Source organism: Aricia agestis, chromosome 4 (genome assembly GCF_905147365.1).
Source record: "Aricia agestis chromosome 4, ilAriAges1.1, whole genome shotgun sequence".
NCBI classification, from domain to species: Eukaryota; Metazoa; Arthropoda; class Insecta; order Lepidoptera; family Lycaenidae; genus Aricia; species Aricia agestis.
Window position 1 is genome coordinate 2,714,802 of NC_056409.1, and position 13,232 is coordinate 2,728,033.

Genomic DNA, 13,232 nt, shown 5'->3' on the forward strand with positions numbered 1-13,232 from the left:
ACATTTAATTTCATTTTGATACCTAATATGTTTTTAGTCATATCTGCATTATAAACATTTTGAAAAATTCAAGCTTGTGTGAATGTATTGATGTAGAACTTTCGTACCTGTTGTGCTAAGAACTACAGTTGTTCGCGTAGTTTATCGATTAATACAGTTACTGCCATGGATATCATAAAAACACCTAAGGTAAGTATCAATTAATGTACTACACAGCCTGTCCAGTAAATATTAAAGCGGTTGGCTCTATATTCTGCAGTTAAAAACAGCCAGAGGCCAAATCTAAGTTTGACGTGTAACTACACTTCGTGTTTATTTAGCATTTAATGTTAAACAGGATTAAATCTTCATAATATTATGTTACATAGCACAGACATGTTTATAGTAGAAAAGGCATGGAAAAGGAAAAAAGTGTGGTCAAGTAAATGGCCCAATATGGGGTGGGTGGTAAAAGGTCTCAACCTTTTAAATGTATATTAGGTATAACCAGATGACGCCCGTAACTGTTTTGCGCCAAAATTCGTATATCGCGCCGGAACCATACATTTTTCCGGGATTAGAAGTCTGCTATATTATGTCCTTTCCCGACTCAAAGTATCTCCATGACTTTAAGCAAAATCAGGTCAGCAGTTTAGGCGAGAAGAGGTAACAGACAAACAGACAGGCAGACATACACAGTTTTGCATTTATAATAATATTAGTATATTAGTATGGTTATTGAGATAACTTTGTCTTGTATATTAAATACTTTTCTGTCATAGAAATATTGTGGCGTATCATGCAGTTTGAAATCTGTGTAAAGAAGATCTGTGAAATCCGGATAAAGACAGCAAATCTTCAATAATTATAATATTACACTGTGTAAATATTATTTCTTTGTAAGAGTAGAAATAAGTAATTTTGGTTTAAAAAAATGCAGCAGTGGCCTTAATTTGTTTCTCCAAAAAATCATCTTTTCATTATTTACTTAATTGAGAAATAAACTAACATTTAAAGTTTTGTCTTTTTAAGGGACCTATCATACAGAGAGTGGTCACGTGTTCAAGCATTCTGCGTTCGCATTCTATGTTCGAGCAGTCAGTCACACACAAGCAATTCTGACGCTGTCAGAATGGCCCCTGTGTGAGTGTATCTATGTAACGTCAATACAACACAAAGAACGCAAAACTGACTGCTTGACCGCTTGACCGCCTGGCCACTCTCTGTCTGATAGGTTCCTAAATGGACGCTGTTAAGCATTTGTATACTAATTGATATCCCACAAAAAATTACGTATTGAGATATGAATGCAGTTACATTCTTTAGATCATTTAGAACAAGACTGCATTCATAACTCAACAAAAAAAAATGTGGGTTAGTACACAAATGCTTAACAGCCACCAAATGGAATTGCTCTTTATTAAGTATATTCAATACTAGCTGTTGCCCGCGACTTCGTCCGCGTGGACTTCAGTTTATAGTACTTTATAGCGCGCGATGTCAACAAAATTGGTGTCAAAAGCTTTTATAAAAAAACCCTGGTACCCCTTAAATCAATACAGCTGTGCAGTGTGCACACAATAAGTATTTCATTTTTTTATATTAAACTTTATATTTTATGCCAAATTTTAAAGCTTATTTAGCCCTCCGATTACACAACTTTACCCATAAACTATTTATCATTGATAGATTTAAGGTTACGTCACTGCACAGATAAAGTACTGAGTTATTTAATACCGTAGAATAGATATAACAATCGAAAAAAATCGAAACTTAAATGTAAGATGATACCACGTCTTATAGGAAGACTTTTGAGCAAGCGTCAGCGCGATGTAGAAGACGCACGGCGCCATCTATTATGAATTGTTGGAACTAACTTAATTTGAACAAATTTACGCATTTTCACCCCCTTACAACCCTTTTTTCCAGTAAAAAAAGTAGCCTATGTCCTTTCTCAGGCTTTAGACTATCTGTATACAAAATTTCATTACCATCGGTTCGGTAGTTTTGGCGTTTGGCGTGAAAGCGAGACTGACAGACAGACAGACAGAGATACTTTTGGCGTTTGGCGTGAAAGCGAGACTGACAGACAGACAGACAGACAAAGATACTTTCGCATTTATAATATTAGTATAGATTATGTGCACACTGCACAGCTGTTTTTGGGTATTTTGATTAATTAAGGGCCGCGCTACACCGGAATGGCAGCGGCGAGGCGAGCACTTTCAGCGCTGCCATTCCGGTGTAACGCGGCCCTAAGAGTACCCCACTTACCAGGGTTTTAAAAAGTTTTTAAATTTGACACAAATTTTGTTGACACCGCGCGCTATAAACTAAAGACCACGCGGACGAAGTCGCGGGCAACAGCTAGTTAGTTAATATTAACGTGTATAACAATCGAAAGAATCGTAAAACCTACCTCAACATGGTACCACCTCTTATAGAAATACGCATGAGCAAGCAATAGCGCGATCTAGGGGACTCTTGGCGCCATCTGTTTTGAGTTTTTTGGAACTAAGTTAATTTAACCAAATTTACGCATTTTCACCCCCTTACAACCCCTTTTTCCAGTTAAAAAGTAGCCTATGTCCTTTCTCAAGCTTTAGACTATCTGTGTACAAAATTTCATTACAATCGGTTCAGTAGTTTTGGCGCTGTTGTTTTTGAATTTGATGTCTAAGTTGGTAGGTGAGTTATTAGTTAATAACGTGTATAACAATCGAAAAATCAAACTCAATATGGTACCACCTCTTATAGAAATACGTATGAGCAAGCAATAGCGCGATCTAGGGGACTCTTGGCGCCATCTGTTTTAAGTTTTTGGAACTAAGTTAATTTGACCAAATTTACGCATTTTCACCCCCTTACAACCCCTTTTTCCAGTTAAAAAGTAGCCTATGTCCTTTCTCAGGCTTTAGACTATCTGTGTACAAAATTTCATTACTATCGGTTCAGTAGTTTTGGCGTGAAAGCGAGACAGACAGACAGACAGACAGAGATACTTTCGCATTTATAATATTAGTATAGATAATATTCTAACGTATTAAAAACTATAAACAAAAACATACTAACTAATAAGTATGATTAGTTCTATGTTACAATAAAGTAAAAAATAAAACGCCATCTGTTGAATCGTATTAGAACTAAAATGTTCATTCCATCTATATATTTCTGGATTTTTTATAATATTATACATAAAATATGTTTAAGATTTTTGAAATTTTATTTTAATACACATCCAAGACCCAGGAAAATTGAAAACTTTTTGTTCCGCCTGCGGGACTCGAACCCAGGACCCCCGGGATGAGCGCTGGCCACGCGCAATGCGAATTCATTTTCATCGAAATTTTCATGGAAATAAGATATTTTCCCACATCAAAATGTAGCCTATGTCCTTTCTCAGACTCTAGAATAACTGTATACAAAATTTCATTGCAATCGGTTCAGTAGTTTTGGCGTGAAAGCAAGACAGACAGACAGACAGAAGACAGACAGACAGACAGACAGAGATACTTTCGCATTTATAATATTAGTATGGATTAAACATCATATTCTAACGTATTAAAAACTATAAACAAAAACATACTAACTAATAAGTAGGTATGATTAGTTCTATGTTACAATAAAGTAAAAAATAAAACGCCATCTGTTGAATCGTATTAGAACTAAAATGTTCATTCCATCGATATATTTCTGGATTTTTTATAATATTATACATAAAATATGTTTAAGATTTTTGAAATTTTATTTTAATACACATCCAAGACCCAGGAAAATTGAAAACTTTTTGTTCCGCCTGCGGGACTCGAACCCAGGACCCCCGGGATGAGCGCTGGCCACGCGCAATGCGAATTCATTTTCATCGAAATTTTCATGGAAATAAGATATTTTCCCACATCAAAATGTAGCCTATGTCCTTTCTCAGACTCTAGAATAACTGTATACAAAATTTCATTGCAATCGGTTCAGTAGTTTTGGCGTGAAAGCAAGACAGACAGACAGACAGACAGACAGACAGACAGACAGAGATACTTTCGCATTTATAATATTAGTATGGATTCATGTAAAAGAAAACGAAACGCTTATTCTACAGCTAGGTTCTTGTTAAAATTGAATGGAGACTTATTTTAAATGCGCCCTTAACTTTGACGTGTTATATTGTTCATTAAAATCTCATAATCTTCCAATAGCCATGATACTTGCGTTGTTATTGGGACTCGCGCATGCGCCCGACTTCGCCCCTCGAAATTGACCTCTATTTCAACGTCACAGGGTTGCTTATGGTGTAAGTCGGGCAGTGTTTTGAAGATCGCCGGGAGGTCTGTCAATTTGGCCAGTTCTTCACGAGCTTCTGACGTATTCTGGCGCGAATCAAACGCAGTTAGGTACGTGACAACAACGTCTTACGGGAATCGGTTATTTTTCGCTTCTTTTATCGAAAAATACTAATAACGCTTATTCGCCTTGAAAGTTAATTGGAGTTTGCCGATTCGAGCATTCTTTCGCGGGTTTTTGCTAGTAGCTCAATTCAAGCTATGGCCTTCTCTCTGATGCCGTCGAGTATGCTCGACGAGCTGGGAAGACTTGCGAGCTGGTTCAAAGGCGACTGTGTGGCTTCCGAAGACTTCAACGGTTTTTCCGTAACTGAAAAGGTGAATATTTACAGAAGTCTCATAATATTATGTTTCACTGATTACTGAATGGAAGAAGTTAAGTTATGTGGCTACGAAGTATAGTTTGGTGATCAGAGATTTCCTTGCTCTTACTCGCAATACTAGGAGAGTTGGAAGAGCGTTTAAAGCTCTGACTTTTACTTAGAAGCAACTTTGAAAAACAGGTTTATTAATTGTATTAATGTAAAACAACGATGTTGGAAAGATTAGCTCTGATATTACTGGATCGATTTAAAAAAAGGTTGGTTATAATCCCTATGTAAACTACGGCGACGTGAGCTGATTTTTTACCGACTTCCAAAAAGGAGGAGGTTATACGTTCGGCTGTATGTATCTTTTTTTTTTTAGTTTTTAGTAGTAGTCGTGTCAACTGCATTCAAAATCCACTTGAACTGCAATTTGCGGTTAGATTGCAGTTCGTCTGTATAGACCCTTACTCGTATGTCGCATGGTAAAGTTAACCTAACATAGGTTTACCTGGCATACAGTTATGCTTTTAGAGAAATTTTAGCAGAGCCTTGATATACGTATGTGAACTTTACAAAATGAGTTCACTGCGCCAAGCAATAATGGATATGCGATCCGTTGCCCCTGGCTGGCAAACAAAAAGCAAAGGGTTAAATATTGCCCGCGACTTTGAGCGCGCCGGAAGCGGAACTGTACATTATTACTGTTACGATATTATTATTTTTAACAAAAAATTAAAACCGACTTCCAAGGTAAAAACAATAATAATATGAACTAAAAAGTATTAAATAACTCTTACTCTATAATAGTGCCTTTTTCTGAATTCGTCTAAATCTCAACTATTTCTGTACATACTACAGTCTTCATTACTTTGAAGTCGGTACCAGTCCCAAAAGCTTCAGATATTCTGACATTGACTGAACTCACGATAAAATTAGCTGGTACCGACTTCAAATAATGAAGACTGTAGTATGTACATAAATAGTTGAGATTTAGATGAATTCTGAAAAAGGCACTATTATAGAGTAAGAGTTATTTAATACTTTTTAGTTCATATTATTATTGTTTTTACCTTGGAAGTCGGTTTTAATTTTTTGTTAAAAATAATAATATCGTAACAGTAATAATGTACAGTTCCGCTTCCGGCGCGCTCGAAGTCGCGGGCAATATTTAAGAGGAGTCCACACCGCCGTTTTTCCATACAAACGCTCTCCCCTGTTTCCTCCCTGGATAATGCCGGTAGAGTTATGATTTTTTTCCTGAATATCTATGGCCACTATTAGCATGTCCCTATGTTTTCTTTTTTTTCATAATTTTATTAATAAAAAAGATAAGGACGTCCAAAAACCCAAAAAAATGGCCAGATTTTCCTCTGTGTTCAAACACCCAGAAAACAAAACTGGCTAAAATATACAAAAAAAATAAAACATAGGAACACAGCTCAAGCCTTGCTTTAATTCTTAATGAAAACAGTACTTAAATCGGTTAAGTTTTGGAGAAGGAATCAGCGGACAACGAATCGAAGATTTTCTGTTCTTTTATTAGAACTTTTGTCGTGTTGTCTTTATGTCTGCGGTGGGAGACTTGAGATTGGTGAGACAGCAATACATTTTCAAATACCTATTTTCAATTTCTCTCGCCCCTGGTGTATCCTCTTAACCCTTTGCTTTTTGATTGCCAGCCAGGGGCAACGGATCGCATATACATTATTGCTTGGCGCAGTGAACTCATTTTGTAAAGTTCACATACGTATATCAAGGCTTTGCTACAATTTCTCTAAAAGCATAACTGTATGCCAGGTAAACCTATGTTAGGTTAACTTTACCATGCGACATACGAGTAAGGGTCTATACAGACGAACTGCAATCTAACCGCAAATTGCAGTTCAAGTGCAGTTTGAATGCAGTTGACACGACTGCAATAGAACTGCAAACTATTATCAACTGCATTCAAACTGCACTTGAACTGCAATTTGCGGTTGGATTGCAGTTGAAATGCGGTCCGTCTATAGATACCCTAATGCTTGTAGAGAAACTAACTGCCCTAATTAAAATTAATACAGTAGCGCTGTGCCGTGGTTTTGAAATCGATCTGTTTGCTCAGGTTTTCTGACAGGATTTTATTCAGAAGTGGTTTTGATTGGTTGACGTCAATTTTAATCCATCAACCATGTTGATTAATTGACAAACTACTGCTAAAAACCTCAGGGACCGAATACAAGTCGTTAAAATTTAGATACGAAAGCGCTTCGTGAATCGTGATACATAACAGAAATTAACTTCGGAGAGTTTCCTTTTAACGAAGCACCTAGTTAACTTCTGCGTGTTTTAGTAAAGTAAAGTACTAAAGTACAAGAAATAATGTCTGTCCAAACAGCGTATAATTCTGCATCGCGCTAACGTTTCTCATTAAATCATCCTCGACCAGTCGGAAGATATTCCTCTGATTCTCTCAAGCATATTCTCACAATGTATAAGTTAATTATGTACATTCTCGATCATTAGTAAATTATCTCTCTGCTATCGTTAATAAACCAATATAAAATTAACAAAACATGTATCGTCCAATACAAAGGTTACTCACACCAAGGATATAAATAACTGATAAGGACCTATACCAACAAACAGTAATTAGGAGTTATGTGTTCAATCAGTAGTAGCACCCAAGTTTTTATTATTCGTAGCCAGCGTCTATATTAGTCAGTCCGTTTGGTCTCTTAATAATTGTACCTAATAGCCTTTTATTCATCATTTATCGTTATAATGTAAAAGGGAAAATCTTGTTCATAATCTGTTTTTCGACAAGGCTGCAAGAATTTTCATGAAAGGGAGGAAATGCAATCGTTGTTTAATTTGCTGGGATAAAAAACATCCTATGTCCTTTCCCGGGACAAATCATCTCTATAGCTTTCAGCAAAATGGGTACAGACTGACAGACAGGCACACTTTCGCATCGTTAATATTAGTATGGATTGTCATGCAAAACGAGAATTTACTCGATATAATGTAACGTATATTTGTCGTGTAATGTTTATTCGAGTATATGAGCTAAGCGGAGTAAAATATACATTTGATAAAGACGAATGCGCTGATATGTAAACGAGTGGAGGGAGCGGCCTAAGCCTCTTGTATAAACAGGGATATAATCAACATCACCAATTATTATGTTACTAATACAAGTTTTAACAAAACTAAGTGTTTAAACACACCATGCCGGAAGTTACGCGGCCGAAGTTCGGCATGATTACGCCAGCAATGCGCTACGCATACAATATAACGCGACATAATTTCGGCATGGTGTGTCATCGGTAATTTAAAATACATTACAAGCGTAATCATGCCGAACTTCGGCCGCGTATTTTCGGTCTAGTCTGTTTAGACACTTAGATTAGCCAAATTGGTTCGGCTGTTGTCCAGTTTTAGCGACTTTTATATTAGATGCGTTTAAATAGCAGCTGACATCATTCCCCGCTATCCAGGTACTCTATAATAATTTATCCAATGTAAACAACACAATAAAATCTTACCTCTTTATAAGTGAAGACCGTAGACTTAGTTACGACTTACGTAAAATGCTGCTCGTATTGTATTCTCACGCGTTAAAAACGCGCTTCAAAGTAAATGATGAAAACCTTCAAGTATATTATGTTATGATACAATGTACAAAAAACCATTTACTCGTTTTGTAAGCTGACTTAAGGTGACGCCTCGTTAAAGTAAAAAATCGTTTTGGATATATGATCGCTTGTTTCTATGAGAGGCCGGCCCGGCCTCTCACAAAACAAGAAATGGAACAGCAAGAAATGGAAAGGGCGTAAGCGACAAAATGGTTTTTGTCGCGTAATTTAAAAACCATAATTTATATATTTCATATAAGCTATGGGCAAATTATAAAAGTTGACCAGTGTTATGATATGGGTAATTCAAAGATAAAGACATGATGAATACTGACAATGAACTTTAATTTCTTAGCTTTAGTCATTGTTGAGAAAAATCGATATCGCTGCAGCCAATTATTACCAAGGCGTCACCTTAAGGAAACTCTTTTGTAATGGTTTTTGGATAAATATATTTATAAGAAGCTTATGATTCGGTGTATTTTTTTCTCCTTCCAATAAAAAGAAATGCTTTGTCCAAGATAATTAACTACATAATCACGGACTATAAAGTTTTCATTACCTGGCATAATATGATTAATAGAGGCAAAAAACTAGACTTTAGTTTTAGCATCTAGAAATTTCGGTCGTAGCACTCAAAAACCACTTCAAAGGCATACTTAGACTCAAAGAATTACAGGCTACGTTGGTTCTCGGAATGGCTGGAACGTAATAAAAAACTTTTTAGGCACCCGATGCCTCAAACATAAAATTCGAGAATTCACTTCAAATTCCCTCGAGCCGCATCCATAACTTGAATCGTGGGTTTTTTATAAAGTATAATTTTTTTAAAGCTACGATTTCTAAGGGTTTATATTTAAATTATCCGTGTAGGATATCCGTGACGACGGATTGTGAGAATCTTCTGAAGCTTGACCGTTGAGCCATATTCGACTCATATTCCACAATCTTCGCGATGTTCGACTTTAAAAAAAAACAAAAACGCCAAGATTTGTCATTTGACATATACACACACACAACAAACAACACACTGTACAAGTTAAAATCTTAACCACTTCACTCCATAGCGTTGAATATCCTTAAGTCTGGCTCAAGGCATACATCGACTGGGTTTGGATGTTATCACGTCTTATCGATTAACCCGCTTCACTAAACTCGATCGTCTTCAACTTGTACAGGTTTATTTTACCTCGGAGTTAATATATGTTGATCATTATGTCGCTGACTTACGGGCTTGTCGGAGGCAATAAAATCTTGAACAGGCTGCACTGTACAGTGATCACTGGCTTGTGAATTAACGCCCGTCACTTTAACTTACCTTTAAGGTGCCGGTTGACACCTTAAGGGCTTCTTGTTGCCGGCTCCCAACTTGTACCTTTAATCTATTCGTTTTATCATAGAGTACCTATATAGACGATAAAAAATAAAAAATTGTTGAGGTTGAAAAAAAATTGATGCATATTCCAATCCCTTCAGGACAGGTCTTGTCTAATTGATCTTATTGTTAAAATACACGAAACAAACAGAAAACACGCTGAGTACTCCGAACACAGGGTATAATTTACATTCCGTTCAACATGCCGGTAATTAATTACGTGAACGTCACGTGAATCACGTAACGGCGGTGTCTGATGGCGACGTATTTCGACGTAATTGTCATATAAAACCCTTACGGCATTTTTATGTTTTAACAGATGTTACCCGTTAGTTTGTTCGTGCGGAAATGTCTAAAGTTCCTCCTTCAAATTGGTTGGGCAGTTTATACGTTAAGGAAACTTATAGCCAGACATTCTTTACCATTTATAGAATTCGTTAAATGCGGGAAAAACGCACATAATCAAAACTATCGTTATATTATATCCTTTCCCGGAGGACTCGTAGACTTTCAATTAATTTGCTATTGAGGTAAGCTCTTACCTCAATAGCAAATTAATTGAAAATCAGTTTAACAGTTTATACACGGTGAGGACCAATAAGTAATTAAAGAAGTAAAAACAACTTTTAAAATAAACAGTATTTATTGTGTATATTATACGGATGTGCCTCGTTATGTCTCTTGGGAGAATAGAATATTGTATTAGCTTTTTGCTGAGATTCGTATTAATTAATTATTATGCCAGCGGTTCTCAAAATTTTGATGTTGGAACCCTTCTAATAAGCTGTATTTTTGGAGGATCACAAAAAAAAAATGTCTTTGAATGAATTGTCTCAATGGTGGTGTATGATGATATTTCTAAAAATAATTCATGTATCACTCGCGGAGCACCTAAGGCCGGCCACATACAGTCGGAATTCCGTTTCGAAATTCCGAACGCAGCAAATCCATATAAATCAATGAATTTCTATATTCCGTTTCGGAATTTCTAAACGGAATTCCGAGTGTATGTGGCCGGCCTAAAAGGCCTTTGCGGAAATCTTATATCTTTTAACGAGCAATTCCTATATACTAAATTTCATGAAAATCGTTGGAGCCGATTCCGAGATTTATATATATATATATAAATCTCGGAATCGGCTCCAACGATTTTCATGAAATTTAGTATATAGGGGGTTTCGGGGGCGATAAATCGATCTAGCTAGGAATCATTTTTAGAGAATGTCATTTTATTCGTGTTTTATCAAATACCGAGCTAAGCTCGGTCAAACAGCTAGTCCTGAATTATGCAAAGCGCGTAGGTTCTTGTGGTTTCCGAGAATTTAAGGTTTTTCTTCTTGTTCAGTTTGTTTATTCAAATTTCAAATTCAAATTATTTATTTCAAACTTTCGTCCATATTTTAGTGTTAGTAAACAATGGGTTCTTATTCTAATGTTAGTAAAATTAAGATATTGTGATTAAAATTTAAATGTATGAGAACCGAGCTACCGAAGCATGGAGCTGCACCCAATGCTCCAACAACTGGGAGTCCCATCTTCTACCCCAGACACTCAGGAGTCTGTTTGGACTGTCCCGTACACGCGATCAAAGCGAGCCACATCACTTATAGTGTAAGAAACGAACCAAGTGAACCCCGAAGTAATTCCTCAGTCAGAAAAAACTTTATAGCATAGTAAAGTATCAATGAATTAAGAGTTTTGTATGAATATCCACAGAATAATAATAATAGAAGTTAGGTATTTTTACCTAAATTCGTAATTAATTGATATCTTTTTTAGCAAAAATGCTCCGTCGAATCTTTTTTCACTGGACATATTCATGGAACGTATAGAAACAATGTATGAAATATCCAAAAAAATATCCCAGCGGAAACATCAAATTTTAATAAAATATGTTTTTTTGGCGTGACTTGGACGGCATAATTGCTCAGTCGAATTTTTTTACGGGAATGACATTTTATTAACGAATTACGGACAATTGATTAGCTGAATGAGTTGATAGCAATCTTGTGTATTTAGTTGTGTATTCTCGTAAACATCAAACGAATGTAATACGCGTTTAAAATAATGAAAGTCGAAAAATCAGTTTCACATTTAAGTGATACATATTTATTTTAATTAAAGTAATTATCTTGATAAAGTATTTCCACAATATGAATAACCTATAGTAGACTATTTCATTGACGACTGGGCTACTCTACACTAAATCTACTGTTAAGGCGCAGCGCAGACGACAGACTATCCGTGATGCACTTTATAATTGCATAGGTTCTATTTCCACGGACTAAAAAGTGCGGCACGGATAGTCTGTCGTCTGCGCTGCGCCTTAATCATAATTTTCGGTGCTTAGTACTTTTAAATCATGATTCAGTAATTTGTAGTAATTAAATATAATAATTTTGGACAGTTTTCCCAGACGTAGCCTGGGGCAAGTAACATTGATCCCAGCGCTGAGGTCAATTGTTAGCGGACGCAAAAGTTTGTAAACTTCAATATTAATAACGATATGAACCTCTTTATAATTTTTTAATCTCCCTTTTTTTGGTAAAAAAAGTGGGTGGAGTTTCTTACGCCGGTTCTTCTCGCCGCGATAGTTCCCGAACCGGTGGTAGGCACCGTAGTATCAACATTCTGAAAGCATTTTCTTAAAATCTACTTAGAAATAATACAATTTTTATTTTTATATTTTATAATAGTCAAGTAACTTCGTTATCCCATCCGACGGCTCTAGCCTGGGGTCGCGGGTGATGGGTCATGGATGTGTATTAAATATGTGTATGATATGTGAATAGTATAAACTATAAAAGTATTTTATATATTTTTTCTTTGTCTGGTACCCGTTACACAAGTCCTTCAGGTACTTAGCACGAGGCCAGACGTGTTGTAAAGCGATAGCATAGATATTATTATTTTAGTTAGAAGAAAATAGAAGTAGGGCGTAGTGATGATGATGATGCCTTTAATAGCTTCGCTCTAAGCTACTAGTAATGCTATGAGCGAGTGTCCGGACACGGGCGAAGACTTATCGCCTCTAATACTATTGACTACTATCGTTGATTGGATTTCTGCCACTCCCATATCGATAACGCAGATGTTTTTCGTCGACAAATAAATTCACTTCAAAAAACATAGTTTTCTTCGTATTTTAAAACGATCGACGCCATGATCGATTACGAATTATTGTCGATTTTTCACAACTTTTTGATGAAACGACTTTCGATGTTGTATAACTAAGCAACCTACTAAGTACTAAGCATAGTAAGCAACCCATGCATGAAGCAACCCAAGCTTAGACTGCCTTCACATGCCCGGACGCGCACTAGCGGCCAGGCCGCGGCGGCCATCGACTATCGAGATAGATACCTTAGTATGAAACCGCCATAGACCACGCGCACCTGGCCGCACGCTGTCAAGCGGCCACACCATACTTTGGATGGCCGCCGCGACCTGGCCGCTAGTGCGCGCCCGCGACTTGAGCCGCGCGTCTTAATGTGAAGGCAGCCTTAAAAAGTTCGTAGCACGTTCGTAGCACTTCGTAGCGCAAATTTCAATGCTACGGTGTGCTACGAACCTACGCGCGAGTGCGCTACGCGGCTACAGTTTCGTAGCAGTTCTACGGACT

General features: G+C 36.8%; 1 protein-coding gene across 4 annotated transcripts in view; it reads left to right on the forward strand.

Annotated features, from left to right (window-relative positions):
• Window positions 1-13,232, forward strand: part of LOC121726683 (myotubularin-related protein 8) — a 46,423-nt gene continuing 33,191 nt past the window's right edge. The window contains exon 1 of one of the 4 annotated variants that reach the window (XM_042114156.1): window positions 1-189. In XM_042114156.1, coding sequence (XP_041970090.1) covers window positions 166-189 — 24 coding nt within the window. In that variant the 5' untranslated portion in view covers window positions 1-165. Of the gene's footprint in view, window positions 190-4,364; window positions 4,632-13,232 lie in introns of those variants that run through there. The other 3 variants (XM_042114155.1, XM_042114154.1, XM_042114157.1) reach the window with 3 other exon arrangements.